General features: G+C 35.4%; 1 protein-coding gene across 1 annotated transcript in view; it reads right to left on the bottom strand.

The window, feature by feature from the left end:
* Nucleotides 1–22,740, bottom strand: part of LYST (lysosomal trafficking regulator) — a 213,551-nt gene that overhangs the window by 83,054 nt on the left and 107,757 nt on the right. Inside the window, exons 23-31 of the mRNA XM_054448938.2 lie at nucleotides 19,780–20,407; nucleotides 18,093–18,270; nucleotides 16,301–16,470; nucleotides 13,886–14,116; nucleotides 12,846–13,012; nucleotides 12,048–12,200; nucleotides 6,828–7,019; nucleotides 4,461–4,639; nucleotides 1,912–2,118 (exon numbers count right to left, since the gene is read on the bottom strand). Coding sequence (XP_054304913.1) covers nucleotides 1,912–2,118; nucleotides 4,461–4,639; nucleotides 6,828–7,019; nucleotides 12,048–12,200; nucleotides 12,846–13,012; nucleotides 13,886–14,116; nucleotides 16,301–16,470; nucleotides 18,093–18,270; nucleotides 19,780–20,407 — 2,105 coding nt within the window. The remainder of the gene's footprint in view (nucleotides 1–1,911; nucleotides 2,119–4,460; nucleotides 4,640–6,827; nucleotides 7,020–12,047; nucleotides 12,201–12,845; nucleotides 13,013–13,885; nucleotides 14,117–16,300; nucleotides 16,471–18,092; nucleotides 18,271–19,779; nucleotides 20,408–22,740) is intronic.

Raw genomic sequence — 22,740 nt, 5'->3', positions numbered from 1 at the left:
TATCAGTAGTGTACATTACCATATTATGTAAAGAGATCTACATATAAACAATGCAATCAACTATCCAAGTGTCATACTAACTAAAACCTACAATAAACCTTGAACAGTGAAAAAAAATAGAAAAAAAAAAAAGGTAGTCAAATAGTTGACAAGGCAAAGTTCTTCCCTATAGGAAAGTCAGAGCTTATAGATGCTGATGGAATGAGAGACTTAGAGAAATCACTATTTTGTAACTCTTTAATGAAAAAGTGGATCTTGGCAATTATCATCAGCGGCTGCTAAAACTATTAGGTTAAAGATAATATCCTCAGTCTTCATGGGTGAATAAACAACCGGCCTTGGTGACGAAATGGACTGAGAGAGAGAAGAAAAAGTCAACGACAACCACAGTTAAACATTTCAAGCTGAAATTCAATAATGATACCACTGACAGACATAAAGTAGTGGGGAAGGGAAGATGGTATGAGAAAAAGCGGACTGTTAACACCGCAGTTGAATTTTGCTGGATAGCAACTTTGCTGAGCATAAAGGAAAGAAAAAAACACCATTTCAAACTCTCCACAGAAGGAAAATACAGGCTTAAATATGCTTCTGTCTTGGGAAAAGGAAGACAGTGCCCTCAGTGTACTTGAAAGTGTCTTAATACTGGAAAAAGCACCTAAAAGTATCCCTTCCACATAGTTTTGACTCCTGATATGATATGAGTTTTCCATGTATTAAAGGGGATACCTATCCTTTTTAATATATCCTCTCTCATCTCTATTGAGGTATAACTTACATATAATAAAGCATACATATATTAAGTGTTTCTATGAGTTTTGACAATTGCATAAATCCATTTAACCACTACTCAAAATAAGATCTTATTTTTATCACCCCAAAAAGTTCCCTTAAACCTCTTTCCAGTCAATTCCCTTTCTCACCATCCCCCTTCCACAGAGACAACTACTGTCCTGAATTCTATAATCATATCTTGGTTTTGCTTGTTCCTTCAGATGAATAGAATCACAGATTGTACTCCTTTGTGTTTGGCTGTCCCTTTCCCCACTCAATGTTTCTGAGATTCATCCATAATGGTAGTTGTACCAGTAGTCTGTTCCTTTTTAGAGCTGTATAATAGTCTATACAGTGCTGTAGAATAGTCTATACAGATTTCTCTCTACAGGTATAAAGAAATCACAACGTGTTTGTACATTCTTCTGTTGATAAGCATTTGAATATTTGTAGATTTTGGCCATTATGAAAAAAGGCTGCCATAGATATTCTTAAACAAGCCTTTTTATGAACATATGTTTTAATTTCTCTTTCAGGTAAATATCTAAAAATGGAGTAACATGGTCATAAGTTAAATATATGTTTAATTTTATTAGAAACTGTTAAACAGCCCTCCAATATGGTTTAATGCACCTTTTAAACTTTCCAACTACCACTCTTGAAGTGATAAACTTTATACACTCTGAAATTCTTTTAGGTATTTTGGGTTTGATCATTCCAAATGATTAATAATTTTTTTCTATTTTAACTGACCACATATATTTTTGAGATATGTTATATATACTGTTGTTTGAGCTATTCAATATAGATGTTTCACAGGTAATATAATGCTTTTAAAAAAAGCCTCCAAACAATCCTTAAATAAAACACTTCAAGATGTGTTAACACATTACAAAGTATCTGACAGAAACTCTGAAACAGAACTTCTTAATTTAGGCACTAGAAAAAAGATTGGGAAATAAACACAGAGGTTAAATTGAGCCTGTGTAAAAGCACCTGAGGAAAGACCTTAGGTTAAATTTGCTTGGTAAGAAAATTATATTTATAAATTAGGCATGAACATTCAGTTTCAGTTCTTGTTTTATTCAGACTTTATATTTCACCAAATGTTTTACTTATCAAAGCTGAGATACTTACTTGTAGGGATGGGCTGAGACAGTCTCGTAGTATTTCCTGATGATTTGGTTCATGAACTATTTCAAAAATTTGCTTTCTCTCTTGTGCAGCGTGGGCTGGCGACAAAATATGTACTAGCAGTCTCCCAAGCTGCATTCGGAAGGTCTCCTTACAAGACCACAGAATTTTAGTCCATTGCTGCTTGGAACCACTGGCTTTACTTGAACCCTAAAATCAATCAAGATAGGAATGAATTAGGATCAGACTGCTTAAGCAATACCATGCTAGCCTCAACACAGCCCTAAAGAAGATTATGGAACATGTTTTATTCCAGATTAGTTTTAATAGTCAAAATTAGAAAGAGATATACATATCCATACACACAGGAGTTTAAAAGAGATGGGCGTACAACATTCACAGCAGCATCACTCAAAATAGCCAAAAGGTGGAAACAGTCTGAACGTCCATCAGTGGATGAACAGATAAACAAAATGTGGTATATACATACAATGGAATATTATTCATCCTTAAAGAGGAAGGAAATTCTGACACATGCTACAACATGGATGATCCTTGAGGACATTATGCTAAATAAAATAAGCCATATACAAAAGGAGAAATATTGTATGCTTCTATTTGTATAAGATATCTAGAACAGTCAAACTCACAGAGACAGAAAGTAGAATAGTGATTACTGGGTAATGGGGGAAGGGGTGGTAAAAGTTATTATTTATTGGGTACAGAGTTTCATTTGGAATAATTAAAAAGTTCCGGCTGTGTGTGGTGGCTCACACCTGTAATTCCAGCACTTTGGGAGGCCAAGGCAGGTGGATCACCTGAGGTCAGGAGTTCAAGACCAGTCTGGACAACATGGTGAAACCCTGTCTCTACTAAAAATACAAAAATTAGCTGGGTGTGGTGGCGGGTGCCTGTAATCCCAGCTACTTGGGAGGGTGAGGTAGGAGAATTGCTTGAACCTGGGAGGTGGAGGCTGCAGTGAACCGAGACTGGGCCACTGCACTCCAGCTGGGGAGACAGACTGAGACTCCATCTCAGAAAAAAAAAAAGTTCCTAGAGATGGATGGTGGCAATGGCTGCACAACAATATGAATATACTTAGTGCCACTGAATTGTATCCTTAAAAATGGTCAAAATGGTAAGTTTTATGTTATGTATATCTTACCACAGTTTAAAAGAAGAGATGGATAAAGAAGCTAAAGTCCTAAGCCATGAAAAAATTACCAAAGGCTCAAAAATTATAAATTAAAAAAAGGATCAAAGAACAATGATAAATAAGCCTACACTGATTTTGCAATAAAAAAGAGAAAGGATTAATAATAAAGACTTGAATTGTGCTATATTATTGAGTATAATAGTCACAAATTAAGCACTGCATATAGCAGTACCCCCTTACCTGTGGTTTTGCTTTCCACAGTCAACCATGGTCTGAAAATAGTTAAGTACCGTATAATAAGATATTTACTCATTGTAAAAAGAGAGAGACTACATTTACATAACTTTTATTAAAGTATATTGTTATAACTGTTCTGTTTTATTATTATTGGTAATCTCTTACTATGCTTAATTCATAAATTAGACTTTATCACAGGTATGTATGTATGTGAAAAAACATAGTATATACAGGTTTCAGTACCATCTGTGGTATCAGGCATTCACCAGGGGTCCTGGAATGTATCCCCCGAAGATAAGGGGAAACTACTCTATGGGTTTACCATAGAGTATTCCCTAACAATTAACCAATTTTTTTAACTATGGTCCCACTAAGCCTAGCCAAATGCCGATCAAATCACCTGTATCTGGTTTAAAATTGGAAGCAGTACATTCAGAATTCATTATGAGTTTTAGAAACAGCTCCTCTCTAATTACCTCTAGTCCTAAGGGCCCCGTTTGAGTGACTGAGTTCTAAGTGGATCCGTACTTGGTTTTGCTGTTCAGAGCTAAAACACCAAAATCTAGTTTAGATTTAGAGATTGGCATGTCATGATTTATGAGTTCTGCTAGAATTAGATTGGCTTTTGCTATCTATGGAGTAAACTGACCGATTTGTTCCATTGTGTCAACTGTAAGTGACCCACAGAAACCCAAGTGCGATGATGATAAATGAACTCTGACACTTATCAGTATTCTCTATGTAATTTTAAAGGTGTTAAACTTAGGCCAAGATCTAAAATTCACAGTAATTCAGAAAAATGAGAGTGAGTAGCCATAAATACAGTACTTTAAAAACAAACAGTTCACGTAAACTCTCACAGTAGTCATCAATGATGATAATCTACTCTTTTCTGATGCTGATCTTACTAAACAACACTAGAAAATGTCTTCTAGGGTTACAGGCTTAAAAAGCAATGCTGCATGAGTTGAGTCATTTTGGAAAGGGTGAATTAGCAATATATATTATTCTATAATTAAAAATTCAAGTTGTCCGAGTTTTAAAAAGCTCTCTGAAAGAGCACAAAGAAATATGATTTTGAAAACGTATAATACAGTCAACATAAAACCTCTATTTCCTTTGTGTGAATGAACATTTCCCACGTAATTAATTTACTTACAATAGACACTTTGAATCCTTCTACCAGATATGTAAAAATTTCTTTCTGAAATGGATTGAAAACAGAAGACTGTTCATGATGAATATTTTCCTCAGAAATTTCGGTCTGGAAAACTGAGTTCTTGCTTTGAGTTACATTTTCTGGAGTTCTCAAAATGTCAATAATGTCTGAATTAAATTCTTTGAATTGAAAAAAAGAATACAAAATTAGTCATATCACTGCTATCTACCCATTATAAATAGTAATAATACTGGTAAAAATATTGTATTTAATTACTAATTCAGTTATCACAATTTAAATGTGTATCAGGTGTATTCGATGTAGTAGATACAACGTAGTAGAAAGTGAATTCACGTAAAATAACATAGAAATTTGAAAATGCATGTCATACAATTCCAAATTAAATATTTAATTGACTAATGAAGGTAAGTTAAACTGCAAAATGATTAAAACCATGAGATTACTATACAAATCAAACATAAAGATCATGTCATATTTACATGAGTGGATCTACAGAGCTGTTTCTCTGCATGTGCTATCCATTTACATGCTGTATATGTGATAATCATGGTTCAATTTCAGAGTTTAGTCTGCGAGTCTGTTGCACAGAATGTACATTAGAAAAGTTAAAAAAAAAAATGCTGGGGATGATGGCTCATGCCTGTAATCCCTGCACTGTGGGAGGTGAAAGCACACAGATCACCTGAGTCAAGGAGTTTGAGATCAGCCTGGGCAACATGGTGGAATCCTATCTCTACAAAAAAATACAAAAATTAGCCGGGCATGGGGTGCACACCTGTAGTCCCAGCTACTCAGGAGGCTGAGATGGGAGGATTGCTTGAGCCCAGGAAGTAGAGGTTGCAGTGAGCTGAGATCATACCACTAGCCTTGGTGACAGAGTGAGAACCCATCTCAAAAAAAAAAAAAAAAAAAAAAAAAAGAAAAAAAAGAGAGAAAGAAAAGTAAAAAAAGCTAAAAAAAAATAATAACTTGAGTTTATCATGTTTTTCTAGTGATTAACAATTACTGGTTACTTTTTCCTGTCTTCCTTGGGTTACCTGAACATTTTTTTAGAATTCCATTTTGACTTATCTACAGTGTTTTTTAAAAAATAATCTTCAGCTTTATCGGAATATAACTGACAAATAGAAATGGTATATAATTAAGGTGTTTTGATATATGAATACATTGTCAAATAATCACCATAATCAAGCTAGTTAACATATCTATCACCTCATATAGTCATCATTTTTGTGTGTGTGTGGTGAGAACATTATTTATAGTGTTTTGGAGTGTATTTCTTTGAATAGCTTTTTTTTAGTGGCTGCTCTAAGTACTACATTTTAAGTATGTACATATATATTCATTTCCCAATATGGAAATGCAAATTAAAACCACAATGAGATATTACTACACATCTGTCAGAATGGTCAAAATAAAAAATAGTGACAACAACAAATACTAGGTAAGGATGTGAAAAAACTTGGACCACTCATACACTGTTGATGGGAATGTAAAACTACAGCCACTCTGGAAAAGTCTGGCAGTTTCTTAAAAAACTACACATGTAATTACTGTATGACCCAGTAACTGCACTCCTGGGCACTTACTCCAGAAAAATAAAGACTTATATTCTCACAAAACCTGCACATAAATGCTTACAGAAGCTTTATTTGTAATAGCCAAAAACTGGAAACAACCCAGATTCATATATCCATACCACAAATATTACTCGGCAAAAAAAAAAGGAACTATTGATATATGCAACAACCAGAATGACTCTCCAGAGTATTACACTGAGTGAAAAAATTAATTCCAAAAGGCTACATACTGTATGCTTCCATTTATAAAATATTCTTGATGAAACAAAAATATACAAATGGAGAACAGATTAGCGGTTATGGGGCTGAGGGGCTGGGGGTGAGAGGAAAGTGGGTGTGGCTAAGAAAAGGGCAATGTGAGAGATCCTTGTGGTGCTGGAAATGCTGCTGACTGTATCGATGTTACTCATCTGGTGGTGATATTCTACTACAGTTCTGCAAGATTCATGGGGGAAACTGGGTAAAGGGTATACAGGGTCTCTCTGTATTATTTCTTAACTGCATGTGAATCTACAACGATCTCAAAAGATCATACTGGAAGTGCCACATGGTTTTAAACTGGTCAACCTGCGCTAGCATTGAACACATTGAAAGTGGACTTTTATTCAAGACTTATCAGTTCCAAATAAGAAACTCTTAATAATATGGATGTTAAGAACTGAAAAATAATGCTGCTTAAACATCTGAAAACTAACCAGTTTCCTCTTAGATTACTTCTCTTTCATTTTAAAATCTGAGGAAAAACAAACTAATCCAATAGTCTTACCTTGATAAATAATCCGGTTGACTGCTAAAACAGTGAGCCTCTGTAGTCTCTGTGCAAGTTCTGTTTCAGTTGCTTGGCTAGGGTTCTCCTGGCTCATTCTCCGTTGCATCATCACATGAAGCTCATCATTTGCCACTGAACGCATTTTCATCAGAAGCGATTCAGTTTGAGCAAGTGGAAATTTTCGAGGACCTTTAAAAGTATATAAATTAAAACATCAAATCCCAGTGTTAATAAAGATCAAGGAAACTATTTTTGCTGAAACTTTTTGATTACCAGACCATGAAAACAACCTTATTTACTACAAAGTCAATTTATACAAAGGAAAGAGTGATTAAGAGAAAATGATGCTTCTCCCTCTTTGAAGAAGTGCAGCAGTACTTTTGGTTTCAAAGTCCTAAATAACAATGTTGAAGCTAGTGACATAGCTTAGTAAAACGATGTCATTTTGCAAAGTTCGAGTTAAAAAGTATTAAATAGGCTTAACTAGTTCAGAACATTTTGATAAAATAGTTTCAAATACTGTTTCACTTCTTTGTATTCCAAAATCAAGTTTTAATGCACATAATTTTTTAGTAAGAATATTACTATTTCTGGATAATTACTGTTGTTGAATTTCATAAAGTAATTTTAAAAATTGTGTATAGTGACAAAGTAGAAATCAGTCAATGAAAGTGAAGAGATCAGAAAGGTGAATATAATTCCAGTGATTTGTTATTAAAATGATTTAGAACATATGCATCATTTGGAATTCAATGCTACAAAAGCATTTCCTGAGAAAGGTTTCCTCAGGCTGAACAGAGAGGAGTGGCATTCCTGCACCATTACTGCACCTGCTCCGGGAGGTACAATACAGGTAGTGCATCCAGGAGAAAACTGGGGGGATGAGTCTTGATTTAATGGACTGAAGGAGAAGGGCATCGGAAGTTGACCATAGGAACCAAAATGATGTCTTGGTAGATGAGGAATAATGGAACCCTTCATTGGAATTGAACCTTTGTTTTAAATTATGAAAACATATATCAATTTCTATAAATAACCTCTATAAAAATTACTTACATATGACTAAATTATAACAGGTTTTAATGACTTATCCTGTAAGATATTTAAATATTTTAATGCTATTTTAGATTGCTCAGTATTTTGGGTAATTAGTATTCTTAATCAGTTAATATATTTTGGTAGATAGTCACTTTTGAGGCAAAAAAAAAAAGAAAATACAAACATTCATATCCTGTATATATTCAAGAGTTATACTGACAAACAATATACTTAGTTTAAGCAGATTCTTCCTGATGTCTACATCTGACAGCTTTCATGCTGTATGTGCAGCTGCTGATTGTAATTCAGAGGTATGATAATACACTGAATAAGGAAATGTTAAGTAAGTCTTCTTTAGTACTAGGTATTAATACTAGAAAAAGTGGGAGGGTATTTCAGCACTCCTGCTATGAAGCCACACAGAGCTGGTGTGGCCTTAAGCACATTTCTTTCTAAACCTCAGTTTTCTCAGGCATAAGATGTGGATTAGAAAGAAAACAGAGCTTACTTCACAGGTAGATATTTATCACTATCTAACATTATATTAAATATATTTGTTTATATGCTTATTGATCATTTTCCCTAGTACAAGTTCCATGAAGACTGGTAAAATAGCAACTGGTACATGGCTGGTACTCAAGAAATATTTGATGTTTGATGGCTGAATAAACGGATAAAGAAAGAGTTGTTTTGTTGATAAAATAAAATAATGAATGTAAAACGTAATGCCTGTCTCATTCTCACAGATAATAAAATAGTTTTAATGGTTAGTATTATTATTGGTTGAAATATAAAGTTCATTTGTATGTGAATTACTAATATAACTGTGTGTGTGTGTGAGTGTATGATAATTTAAATATATGTCTAGCATTCTAAATAATATCCTAATGCTGACTACTTCTACCTTCATGCATTAAGGGTGATGTGTAAAGTTTTTCATATTAATAAGCAGACAAGTAAAAAAAAATTTAAAAGTATATATTGCTACCTTATTTATAATAGCAAAAACCAAGCAAAAAACCTGTTTATCTATAAAAGTTACAGAAGATTATCCACATCAAAATAATAGATTATTTTGCAATCATTAAAAATAAAAGAATATTTATGTTTCTTAATATGGAAAAATATCTATAATATAATGACCAGAAATAGAAATCAATTTATAAACAGTAGGTAGAGCATGATACCATTTAGGTAAAATTACATATAAAGATATGTATAGATATAGATATCTAGACCAAAAACAGATATAGAGGTTAAGGAATCAGAGCTTTGTTCACTGGGCAGCAGGCAACTCGGAACTGCTGAGCAGAAGAATGGTAAACCTGAGTTTATAAGATTAATATAAGATTAATAAGATTAATCTGACAATAAAATAGTATCTAACTCCTCTAGCAATGCAAGAACTTAAGGTCTAGATGTAATGACAGTACTGCTGAAGAAACCTTGGTTCCAAGTCATGGATATCCTGGGGTTCAGGGCTTGAGTAAATTTGTCTATTATCAGAGTCTGGTGTGTGGCCATAATGGAAGCTGCAGCTGCTGGCAGTCCCCACAACTCCTGCTGAAGGTGGAGGATAGTGGCAGTGGGGCTGGAGGTGTCACTCATCTCCGTAGTTTTCAACAAATGCTAAATGAATCTATATAGGAATCCCCCCACCACACCTAAACATTTATCAGTAAAGAGAATGGCTTAAGTCTTTGAAGGAACAATTCATTACCTAATTAATAGACATGACAGAAATAGAAATCCCTCTATGTCACTTTAGTATCATGGACAAATGGACTTGAATTAGTTTTTGTAACCACACTGCTCAGAAACAGAAGAGCTTCAGTATTCTGCAGTTTTTGTACCTGTAGCATACAAAGCCAATATACTTTTGATGATACGTTTAAGTAATAGTGAAGAAATAAAAAGCACAATCTTTCCCAAGTATGTGTGTAAAAAAACAACTTAGAAACAATTACAAAGCAACAACCGAACACATATAAAGTGGTATTTTGCAAACTAGATTCACAAAGATAGAATTTCAATAAGGGTAGTATTTAAAACAGGAAGGATTGAGAGAGACTTCAGAGAGAGAGAGATGGGTCCTAAGAGATATGACAGACCTGGAATGAGTAGATGTGGTGCAGGACACAAAGGGATGAGTATAGGGGTGCAAGTGCCAGCAGTCCCTAGTTCTAGGATGCAGTGGGTCTTAAGATGAGGAAGCTGGACTGGATGACTTTTAAGGTCTTTTATTAAGCTAAAAACGTGTAGGATTCTGTAAGTCTCCTATAGCTCGCAGCAATCACATTTACTTAGAGTGAAAAAGACAAGTCCAAGTATAATAAGAAGCTACAGAAGTCAGAAAAAAGGACAGCCATCTAGTGAAAAGACTAAAAGTTCATTATCTGTTTTAAAATGACTCAAACTAAAAAAAAAAAAACAAAAAACAAACTTGAAGCTATGTAGGGCTCTAAGGCTCAAGGTGACAAAATGCTAGTATCTAAAGAGAGAGATTAAAGACTGCTAGAGAAATCATTGACCAAATGGGAAATAGCAAGAGGACTATTGTGTTAGCCCAGGCACAAGGTGATAATTAACTAAAACCCGAGATCTAGGGATGGAAGCAGAGGAGGAACAGATATGAGAATGAGAAGTATCAATACAAAAGAAACAGCAGGGGTAGTAAAGGTATACTTTCTGATATCAATAGAGGGCAAATTCCATCTAAGCAGTCACTGACTATATAAGGAGTCCTGCAAAGGAAAGGTGTCCAGCAATCATGTTTTGGCATGCAGGAAGCTGAGCATTAATGCTAGAACTGATAAAGAATGTTTCTACGCAGGACAAAAGAGATGTACAACTGGGAGGGCAGCTCAAGAAGACACAGTGCATTCAGATATTAAATAAGGAAGAATGTAGAGGGCAGTAAGTTTAGTTACATAGATATTTTAGAAGTTTTATTTAGCATAATTTAAACATACTACTGCAAAACAATGGGTACTTGGTAGCTTTTCTTTACAAGTGAGTCTTTCACATGGTTTAAAATTTTTGCATAGCATTGAACACAGAAGTAGCTTAACACAGGTGAAAGAAAGATTTGAACTTAAGTGAATTTAAGACAGTAAGAGTGATTAAATTTCAAACAATTTACCAAATACTCTGGAGATGGTGTGTGTGTGCATGTATATATGCATATTTATCCACTATGTATACATATGTATGTGTGTATATCCTGTGTATGTGGTGTTCATGTTATCTTTCTGGGTAAAGATCATAGCAGATTTTGTAGAAAAAATAAGGAAGCCTAACAATATTAATGTTTATTATTTGATGACATGTACTAATTTATACCAAACCCTGACATCATGTGCATTTTAACCATGTGCAAGCCACCATCATCTGCCCTGACTACTGTAATAGCCTCCTACCTGGACTCCCCACTACCTCTCTTCTCCTATTCCTCTTCTCTAACCCACTTTCTACACAGAAGACAGAGTGATCTTTATAAAACAGAAAGCTGTTTATAGCACGCCACCTACTTAAAACCTTTGATGACTTCCCGTTAGGATAAAATCTAAGCTCCTTAACAAGGCCTATATGATTAAAAAATGACTTTGGCCCATGCCATACTGTACAGCCTCTTCTGGTGTCCCACTCTTATCAAGTGACACATTCTAGCTAAATGGCTTTCTTTATTTCTCTGAACAAGCTCAGCTTTTCCCTGCCTTGGAAGCTTCATATAAGCCATCCATTCTGCCTGTAATACTCTTTCTCTGACTCTCTGCCTTGCTAACTCCTTTCTCATCCTTTACATCTATATTAAAATCTCACTTTCTCAGAGACTTCCCTAATCCTGATGTAGACTGCCCGGTTATAATCTCTATTCCTACCCTCTACATTTCCCTACTATTTTACAGTCTCTGCAGGGGCAGAATCTGTGTCTGTTTTTTTCATCATTGTATCTCCAATATTTAGCACAATGCTCAGCACATGGTAGGCAGGTGCTCAAGAAATAACTGAATGAGAAAAGCACTAAAAGTAAGTAGCAGAATAGTTTCCTTCAGGAAAAAATCTTTCTTAAATTTTATGTAAAACAAGAAATATTTTAAAAGTGTGAATGGCATAAGAACATAGGAAAGTCAAGCTAGCCTCAATTTATGGTTATTAAAATATGATTTCAATACTCGCCAGCAATGCTTTTCCGCTTTTGAACTATTGCATGATGGGGAGCAGAAGGTGACTGGAGTGAATCTGTGAGGTTTTCAGAATCATGATTTGCGGTGGTCCTTATAAATTCCATAGCAGCCTGGAGAACTCTAAGCTGTAGTGCAACAGCCATATCTAAAAACAGAAGATACTAGAATGTTTTCAAGCTATGTGGTTACTAATTTTTTAATTGAACTGATTTTATGTATCATGACAATATGTTTTGTTAGATACAAATTTTTAAATTTTGATCAGCATGGGGGTGATGGTAGTAGACATTTTTAAATTCTTGTTAAAAGCAATTTTAAAGCAAATTTACAAATGGTCACTAAAAAACCTTCAATGGAAAAATATTAGCTCATAAATTTATTTCATTTTAAAAATTGTTTCAAAGAACAGGCTTTTTTTCTATACAAGGCAAAAGTTTAACCAGCAATTATCATATTTTTTGTTTCATATTCACTTTAATAATTACCATTAAAGAAAACTAAAGGGTATTACTATTCAACATACGCTTTTAAATTCTACTTGGTAAGAAAAATCAGTGACATCTTTCACTTATGTATCGCCAACTACTAACTACATGGGGGAATCACTTTTTCTATTTTTGCCACTTTTTCAAGCCTTTTTAGGCTTCTTTTTAAAAACTGATAGATATTATCACAAAATTAACGTTAAAATTTCAGTAAAAGAGTTTCTAAGAAGAAAGAGATTATGCTCAAATAACAGGTTTGTCTATTATACAACTCCCTCCCCAAATTCATAAAAATTAAATCTTACTTTGTGTCCTCTTGTTTTTGCTATTTTGAAGATATCCAAGCATTACAATAAGGTCTTCAATAACCCTAAAATACTGTGAGCCCGAGGAACTGCAAGCATGAATTGTAACTGCTATGAAAAGTTGCTGTATATCACAAGCAAGCAATTTATATTCACTCACGGGAATGCTAAAGATAACAACAAAAGAAGGAAACAGAACATTTATAAGAAAAAGAACAAATAATTTAAGACACAGCTAACTGATTTAAATGGTTTAAATTCCTGTTTGACCAGCTTGCACTCATTCATGCAGTCATTCAATATTTATTCATGCTTATTCTATGGCAAGTAATATGTAGTGTGTATGCTAGAAATAGAAATAAGATACACTTTGACACCTGTCAAAAATACATAGTTTTACAGAGAACTGGACAAGTAAACAGATTACTATAAACAGTAAGTGGTTGTAAGTGTAACACTAGAGATTAATACAAGATACTATAAGAACACATAGGCAGTTTCTAGTCCACACTAAGGATGAAGATTGTGTGGGTATGAACAGGAACATTCTGCCAAGACTTTTCAGAGAAGGTGAATTTGACTAAATTAATTAACCTCTCTGAATCTCACTTGTATAAATTAGGGTTATTTTTAGGACTAAAAGAGGTAATAGATTTGCATTTATATTATTTATAAATACCCAATAAATATGAATTAGTTACTTCTGGTCTTCAATTTTAATCTTGATAATCTACCTCAATGTACGATATTAGGCCTACAATGCTTCTCTCCATCTGGGTTTTCCAAATCAAGCAAGGGTTAGAAACTAACTTGGGCCAGTTAATAAAGTAGCATACAGGGACATTCAGTAAATACAATTTCTTGCTGTTTTTTTTCTTTCTTTCTGTTATTATTTTTTTTTTACTTTTATTTTAGGTTCAGAAGTACACAGAAAGGCTTCTTACATAGGTAAACTCGTGTATTAAAGTAAACTAATACTAAAGTTTTCCTGTTCTAAAGTATTTATCAGATGTAATTTTAAATAATAATTTTAAACTTACTTCTTTTCTAATCCATTCAGGGCTGCTACTGTATTACATAACACATAGAGTAGACCATTATCCAGCAACATATCTGCTACCTTAGAACAAGAATTTAAAATTTGGAGAAGAAGTAAAAGAGCATTATGCAAGAGTATGTTGTCATATAGAGAGGTTTCTATTAGTCCCAGGATAGGAATGACAGACCACTTCTGAAACAATCCCATGTTTCTCACATCTTCCAGATCAAATCTATAATAAATAATACAGTTAAGAGCACATTAGAAACAATCACAAAATAAGAAAATATGATAGCAACTATGGGTCATTTTGCTAACTTGATTTTGAAGTCATAAAAACAAGTTGGGGGAGTAAGGATTCTTAACCTGTTTTTAAGATGATAGAGTCCCTCCAATAATAGGGTAAAAGCTGTTGCTAGAAGTCCATCCCAAGATAAATACACAAACATTCAAGTGAAATATGCATACAATTTCTTGGTTTTAACTGATTTATTTTAATTCATCTATGAGACCCTTATGTCCAAAGAAACTATGTTTGGGGGCTTCAAGTGCACAGGAAAATTATTATTATTATTTTACATAGTATTTGAGAGACAGCGAGCTAGTAAAAAGAGGTCTAGCAAAAGGGAATGATTCTCGAGTTCTTATCCCAATACAACTTGCCTCTGGGATGGAATGAAATTAGCTAAATATTTTGTGCCTCATTTTCCTTATCTGTCAAAAATATGTGGTGATATATGTCCTCTTTTCTTCTCAAGGCGATTGTGAGAGTCAAATAAGGTAATGCAGAATTGTTTCGTGAAAGCCAAAAGCTGTATGTAAATGAAAAGTAGCATTGAAACTACCATAACAATTTAGTAAATTCTTTAAGCTCTGAATTTGTCTATCACAATAAGGAGACACACATTTCTCTCTATTCTATCATAAGCAGAAATTACAGTTTAATTTCTGCCAAACTTTTGGTTTGGGAGAAAAATATTCTTTTATTTTTACACTTATTTGCTAATCCATCAGCATTCTACCAGGGTCGAAACTCAGCAACCAGCGCATCCAGGAATTCCAGGCGAGGGGTTTACTCCTCTCCCAGATAACCTGAAGGCTCGAGGAGAGTAAGGAGCTCCTATACGGATCCTTTATGTGATCTGTCACTGAGAATACATGAGCTACCTTTCTTTTTTTCTTTTCTTTTCTTTTTTTTTTTTTTGAGATGGAGTTTCACTCAATCTTCAGTTGCCCAGGCTGAAGTGCAATTGCACAATCCTGGCTCACTGTAACCTCTGCCTTCCAGGTTCAAGTGATTCTCCTGCCTCAGCCTCCCAAGTAGATGGGATTACATGAATGTGCCACCATGCCCAGCTAATTTTGTATTTTTAGTACAGACAGTTTCATCATGTTGGTCAGGCTTGAACTCCTGACCTCAGGTGATCCACCCACCTCTGCCTCTCAAAGTGTTGGGATTACAGGCTTGAGCCACCACGCCCAGCCTCACCTGTCTTTTCAGTTATCTTCTCATGTTAATACTATCTGCCAAATCTTAGCTATCACTTTTATCTGCTGCAGCTTTTATTTGTTTCTAGTTTCTAACTAGTGAATGAACTATGAAGGATGAAGTTATATTAGAAAGAACATCATATGGCAAATAATACATTGATTCACCTGGAAAATTACTTTTAGCAGATTTTTTCTAAAGGTGACCAAAAGATTTAGTTAAGAGTGAGTTCACTAAATTTTACGTTTAAGACAAAAGATCTTGCTAGGTGTGGTGGCCCACACCTATAATCCCAACACTTTGGGAGGCCAAGGCAGGAGGATGGCTTGAGGTCAGGAGTTTGAGACCAGCCTGGGAAACACCGCAAGACCCATCTCCACTAAAAGTAAAAAAAATTAGCCAAGTGTGGTGGTGCATGCCTGTAATCCTAGCTACTCAAGAGACTGAGGTAGGAGGATCCCTTGAATCTAGGAGTTCAAGGCTGCAATGAGCTAAGGCATGACTGTGTCTCTCTGCATTCCAGCCTGGGTGACAGAGTGAGACATTGTCTCAAAAAAAAAAAAAAAAAAAAAAAAAAAAAAAGCCAGGCATAGTGGCTCACGCCTGTAATCCCTGCACTTTGGGAGGCCAAGGCAGGCAGATCATGAGGTCAGGAGTTTGAGACCAGCCTGGCCAACATGGTGAAACCCCCATCTCTACTAAAGATACAAAAAATTAGCCGGGCATGGTGGTGCGTGCCTGTAATCCCAGCTACTCGGGAGGTTGAGGCGGGAGAATCACTTGAACCTGGGAGGTGAAAGTTGCAGTGAGCTGAGATTGTACCATTGCAATCCAGCCTGGGCAACAGGGCGAGACTCCGTCTCAAAAGAAAAGAAAAGAAAAAAGACAAAAGATTCCCAATTATAGTGGAGGGAAGAACACACTTACTCTTCATCAAGGCCAATATGTCGACCAAAGAACATTTCGATGAAGCAGTCTAACAATTCTTGAGTTCCTCGATGAAGATACAACTGGTTGGCTAGCAAGGAAAATCCACGATTCTTCAGAAATTTATCTTTTTGTTCCTTAGATGCTCTAGCAAAATATGCATCTAATAGCTAAACAAAAAATTTAAGTCAATTTAGATAATGCATTAAAATTAAATATAATATATACAAATCAGTGTAACACAACTGTATTTGTAAATTATTAAGTTCATATGTACAGAAAAACACAGAAAGCTTAAAAAAATGCCACCACCACAGCAAAGCAAAAATGAATTTGTCTTTGGCTACTGTGGAATGCTAATGATGACTCTATCTTGGAGATCTTGATGTTTCTCTCATGGGGAAACTGGCATTTTTAGCTGAGCATGGACACCTGGTAGACTGGCAGCCTTAGTTGAGTATAAGTAGAATATTTGTACCTAATGCTGAGGGGGAAAAAATCCGTAAACTATGCTCTCTCTGCAAATCTATATCTATATCTATATCTATATCTATATCTATATCTATATCTATATCTATATCTATCTATCCTAGACCTCTACTTCTAGGCTTCTTGACAGATTATTTACCCTGAGCATAGGCCTGAATTTCCACCCTTCTCTAGCATCTTAAATGCAACACGTGTAATACCAAATTAATCCTTCCACTTCCTTCTCCCCTTCAATGACTGTCTCAAAGTAGTGATAGACTCCTTTCCCCCAGACACACAACTATTTATTCCCCTACTAAAAAAGCTTTCTAAGTTTACAGCATAACACAGAGTATACTTTTTCCATGAATCCTTTCCTGTTTCCTCTATGCTCAATTCTTTATTAATACTGCCACTGCAGCACTCATCACAGAATTCCTTACGTTTTACTTAGTTAAGTATGAGACTCTCCCTTCTAGACTGTGAAATTCTTGAATGTAGGGCTTCTATTATTTCCCTTTATATACTATATTGCAACTAGCTCAGGGACTTACACATGAAACGGGAACTCAACACTAGGTTGTATTGCAAGTGATTAAACAACACCTACATCCAAGCAAACTAAAGAAAAATGAGAATCTTTATAAGATTATTTTAATATTGGGTTGTTTTCTAATGGAAACTATTCATATCAAGCATTTACTCATTCAATAATAACTTAGTACCTATTACACAAGATGCCCACCCTCATGAAGCTTATATTTGTGAGAAATTTAAAAAACAAGTACACAGATTAAAAAGATAATTACAAGACATAAATAGGATGCTATGATAGAATAAATAATAAGATTAGAGGGAAGTTATTTTGACAAGATCATCAGGGAAGGTCTGTTTGAAAAGGTGTCATCTAAGCTGAGAGCTGAAGTAAATATCTAAAATTTGATAGTACACTGAAGAAGAGATTTCCAATGAACCACATATTCCTTGTAATTTTTACAAAAGAGATTTACTAAATGTTCAGATATGGGGATTTATTGGTAGATTTAAAAAACATATTGCTATGAACCAATATATGGAGGGGGACTTAAAATTGGATGATGCAAAAATATGATCATGTAACCAAAAACCCCTGTATCCCTAAAGCTATCAAAATAAAAAAATTTAAAAAATATATATGAGTATTAAGTAACAAACTATATTAGTTCATTAGTCTAAAATATAAAAGAGAGATTTAGGTCTACTTTAAAGTATATACTCAAAATTTTAAATTACATATATATTTATTTTTCTGAATTAAAATAACATATCTAGTATTTGCCCTTACTTTAATAACACCTTGTTGTATAGCTGGTGATGGGTGGTTAACGAGGACCAAAAGTGTATCTGCTTGAATAAGCTTGTCCATCACATCTTCAAGCATAACATCAGGCAGGATAAGAAGAACTCCACTTAGGAGTTCATATAATCCACAGCATATAGGTACCAAACAGTCTTCAGTTACACTAAAACAGAGACCAAAAAAGTCTTACTAACATGACGAGAAAAGTGCATGATGATTACCTTAGGAACTGTGACAAGTAGTAGCATTTTTTACAGGTGAAACAAATGTTCATAATGTTTAAGAAATGTTTCCTAATTTAACTGTGATTAACAAATTTACCACCACTTTTTATCATTGACTTTTTTGGGCATATAGTCTATTAACACTATTCGATTGCACATCCCTGATGTCTAATACAGTGGTCACTGTCACTTATGCTATTTATTTAAACTAAAAATTTAGTTCCTCAGTTGCATCAGCCACATTTCAAGTGCTCAGTAGGCATATGTGGCTAGTGCTGACTGTATTAGACAGCATGAATAAAACATGTCCATCATTGCAGAAAGTTTCACTGGACATTGCTACTTGAGATGCTATTGGAAATGTTTTTTTTTCCACCAAGTAAGAAACAGCTTTATTAGGAGTCTAGGCATGTCAGAAAAACCCAGTTCACTCACAGAGAAGAGAGGCAAATATTGGTACAGGGGAAGAATCTAGCATTACAGAATATCCTCTCAAGAACCAAGTGTGAAAATAAAACCTCCATCTAAATATCCTAACAAATGCTGCTGGGTTTAGCCCAGGTGAAACTTCTTGAAGCTCCTGGTGAAATGAGATTTTCTCATAAAGGGAATGCTCTCTAGCACTGCTGCATCTGAGCTCCATATAAAGTTATGGGTCTGCAATAGCAGAAGTAGAGGAAAAGATAAGAGGGATATCTCATCACCAAAGCAAGGTCATGTGTGTCCAGGTGACAGAGGAACCTTAAGTTTTTGGAGAGAGAACAAACTGGGGTAGCAGAAGGAAAATGGCTGAAGAAATACAACGTCTAGGCAATGTCTGTCATAACGTGGAGGACTCTGTGCAGTCTGGTGACAGCCTGTCCTGGGAAACACTGGTATTTCTTTCTGAGGCCATTTTAGCTCTCTTCTGACTTCATCCAGAGAAGAACTACCAATGTTCGGCACCAAGACCTGCATTATAATTACCTGAGTGGAATGGAGCAGCCACCCTATGACACCTGTTCCTCTTCCCTTCTGGAGCTGTCACTTGTCTCTGATCAAGTGAGATGTTACCCAGGACAGGCCCAGTCTAGAAATCACTCCCACCTTCACATGAGCACCAAGTGGACAGAATCATTCTCATGAGTCAAAGCTTTAGATAAATCCTATCATTTCTCTGTCCTGAAGAATTTTTCCTCAATAACTATAAGGAATTAAACCACAATATATTTTTTTTAAGTGCTACTTATGGTTTAGATTTTGGTTAAATATGGAATTCAATATTATCTAGTATTAAAATAAGGAAAAATATATCTTTCTGTTTGTTATTATTATGTATATAAAGAAATAAACTTTTCTGTTTGTTGTATTATAAGAAGTGGCATAATGAAGACATTTCCAGAGGGGTAGAGAGTCTTTAAAGAATAGTAAAATAAAGATGGGAGGAGTGTACAAAAACACATAAGTACCTGTGAGCACTTGCAGTTCGGTTGTAATTTGGCTCATAACCAAGAGAATAGGCAAAGTTTTCCCAATCATCAGTGTTTCTATCAACAAGACTTGGCCAGCGGCCAACAGCTGCAGATCCATTCTGTGAAGGAAAGGCTAGCCCAAGGCTTGCAATAGTGCTGTGGCTTCGCTGGAAGGAGGCCAATCCCTTTAGGTAATCAGGTCGGTGTGGGCAGGACTCATCCCCAGGACTGTCATCTTCCGACCTGGGTTCTGCTCCCAACTCTTTATGATCTGCTTTGACCACTGGAAATCCCAGCACTCCCTTTGGGACATCACTGACAGAGACTTGGGCTGAGAGGACAGCTTCCATTTCACAAACAGTTTTTGCAGACTCACAGCTACTGATGAATGCATCCTCTTTGCCTTTTTTCAGTGTGTCGGAACTCCCCAAAGAATTTTGTTTCTTTGATTGGGTGGCAACATAAGTATCTGCAATATTTTGTAACCTGTCGATACTACAACCCAAACTTCCAGTCAGTTTTTGTGATTGCATTAGTAGTGAAGAAGTAGGGAATGTTGGTAGGCTTCTAGAACGCAGCATATGGGCGGCCATCTGTTGTGGAATAATATTAGAGGAATTCTCTCCTGGTAAGAGTAGATACAAAAATACTACTTAAAAATCTATTAAGTGAGACCACCTCTCTTTTGCATTATAAATTGCAACCACAGCAAAAGCCCATTTATCTAGCACTGTTAAAATCCATACAGGTTAATTTTACAAGTAACTAATGCTTAAAATTCCTTTACTTTTTCTTAAGAGACAGGGTCTTGCTCTCTTACCCTGACTGAAGTGCAGTGGCACAATCACAGCTTACTGCAGCCTCTAACTCCTGGGCTCAAGACAGCCTCCTACCTCAGACTCCAAGCAGCTGGGACTATAGGCATGCACCCTACACCTGGCTTAATGCTTAAAATTCTTGAATGCCAAAACTATTTTTATTTTAACCACTTTTTATTAATATCTTCCCAAAACATATGTCTTTTCCTGTCTTCTTAACAAAATACAGTATTGACTGAATGATTCAAAGTCATTAGGATTAATGGTTCTACTGTGCTGAATTTAAGTGAATTAAGTGAAACTCAATTTACCTCAGGCTAGCAGTCACCAGGATGTAGTAGAAAGAGTGTGGGCTTTGCAACTAGATATAATTGGATTCAAATGATAGTGAGGTGGTCCAAGGTGAATCACTTAATTGTACTACAGTTTCTACAAATGTAAAATGAGGGTTCAGAATATCTACTTTGCAGGGTGGCTTTAAAGATTGCGATTATATTTGTGATGCACCTAGCATAGAGTTCAGCATGTAATAAGTGCTCAAAAAATGGTAGTACTTGTTGTTACTAGCCTAAACAGCCCTAGACAGTTTTCTCTCTCCTCTATTTTTGCAGTCACTTCTTGCTGCTATTAGTGAGAAGTAATAGTTTCTTTTCTTGTCACAGCTCTCTAATTTACTGCTTCTAATATTCTATGTAGGAAGACACCAGAAAAATTATTCTCATTGTAGTGCATGGGATATAAGTGCATACCATTCAAGGTGTGGTCTGTGGACTGGTAGCATGGGCATCAATACCACCTGTGGGATTGTTGGAAATTCACATTCTCAGGCTCCACCCTAGATCTACTGATACAGACTGTATGAGGGAGGGGCCCAGGAATCAGTGTCAACAGCTCTCCAGGTGATTCTTTTGCAGGTTAAAATTTTAGACCATGAACACAGAGTAAACAGGCATTAAATGAACTGCTTTAGAGCATAGACTTTGTGGCAATAAAATAGCTCCACAGCTCAGAATTTTTTTCTAGTTATTTCTGGATTTTGGCTAGAGGGCTAAAGTTGCCAAAAGATTCTCTTCAAGAGATCTGAAAAAATGGGGGTATGATTGTATTTGAAAATGTTTCAACATGACAGATGATTTAAAAAACAAATATGTCCTGTAAAATTCCAAATAAAACTAATTCAAAAAGGCCAGGTGCAGTGGCTTGAGCCTGTAATCCCAGCACTTTGGGAGGCTGAGGTGGGTGGATCACTTGAGCCCAAGAGTTCAAGACCAGCCTGGGCAAAAAGGCAAAACCCTATCTCATTTATTTAAAAAAAATTTTTTTTTAAAAAAAAGAAAAGAAAAACTAATAAAAACATAGCCTTAAAATGTTATTATAAAAGGGCATAAAAAGTGCTAGAGAATAACTGAAACACTTTGGGAGGAAAACAAGAGACTAACACCTATATATCTAGTTCTGTGTATCTCTATTACTATCTCACCTGCACTATTTAATAATTAGGATTGAAGCTAAAGACAAGACTAGGTTGGACTGACAATAAGAGCAATGTCCCAGTATGGAAAAGGACGGTAGTCGGGAAAGGAAAAGATGTATGGTCAGTTTGCAACTAGAAAACCTGCACCTATTCTTTTCTTCTATAAAGCAGCGATGAGACTCTGTTAAGAGTAAATTAGGAAGATAGAAAAGTACTGTAGGCTTAAAGACTTGAATATACTTACTATGGAAATAGAAGAGGGTATTGATTCTGAACATACCTAAAAATTACAGGGCAGCATTTAAAGCTCTGCTATAACTTTCAGCAGTATGACAACGGTTAGACTGAGGCCAGGTTAGCATTTTTCAGTTCAAGAATACCAACAGGCCAAGGGGACAAGGAAACCGAGATAGTTTCCAACTGAATAACCGCTGAAGTTATTGGCTAATGTGACCTAGGCTGGATAGGGAAAGCGAGACAAGAGGAACTTTGGAGTGTGATTAAAAAAAACAAAAAAACAAAAAAACAGAAAGGTGGGAGGCTGTCAATTAGAGAGGATGAATGCATCCCCTTTGCCTTTTTTCAGCATGTCAGAACTCCCCCAAAGGATTCTGTTTCTCTGGTTGGCTGGAGGGCTAATGATACATAAAGATTCTGTTCAAATGA

The sequence above is a fragment of the Pongo pygmaeus genome, chromosome 1 (genome assembly GCF_028885625.2).
Source record: "Pongo pygmaeus isolate AG05252 chromosome 1, NHGRI_mPonPyg2-v2.0_pri, whole genome shotgun sequence".
In the NCBI taxonomy this organism is placed as follows: domain Eukaryota; kingdom Metazoa; phylum Chordata; class Mammalia; order Primates; family Hominidae; genus Pongo; species Pongo pygmaeus.
This window is presented reverse-complemented; position numbering and strand designations above follow the sequence as displayed.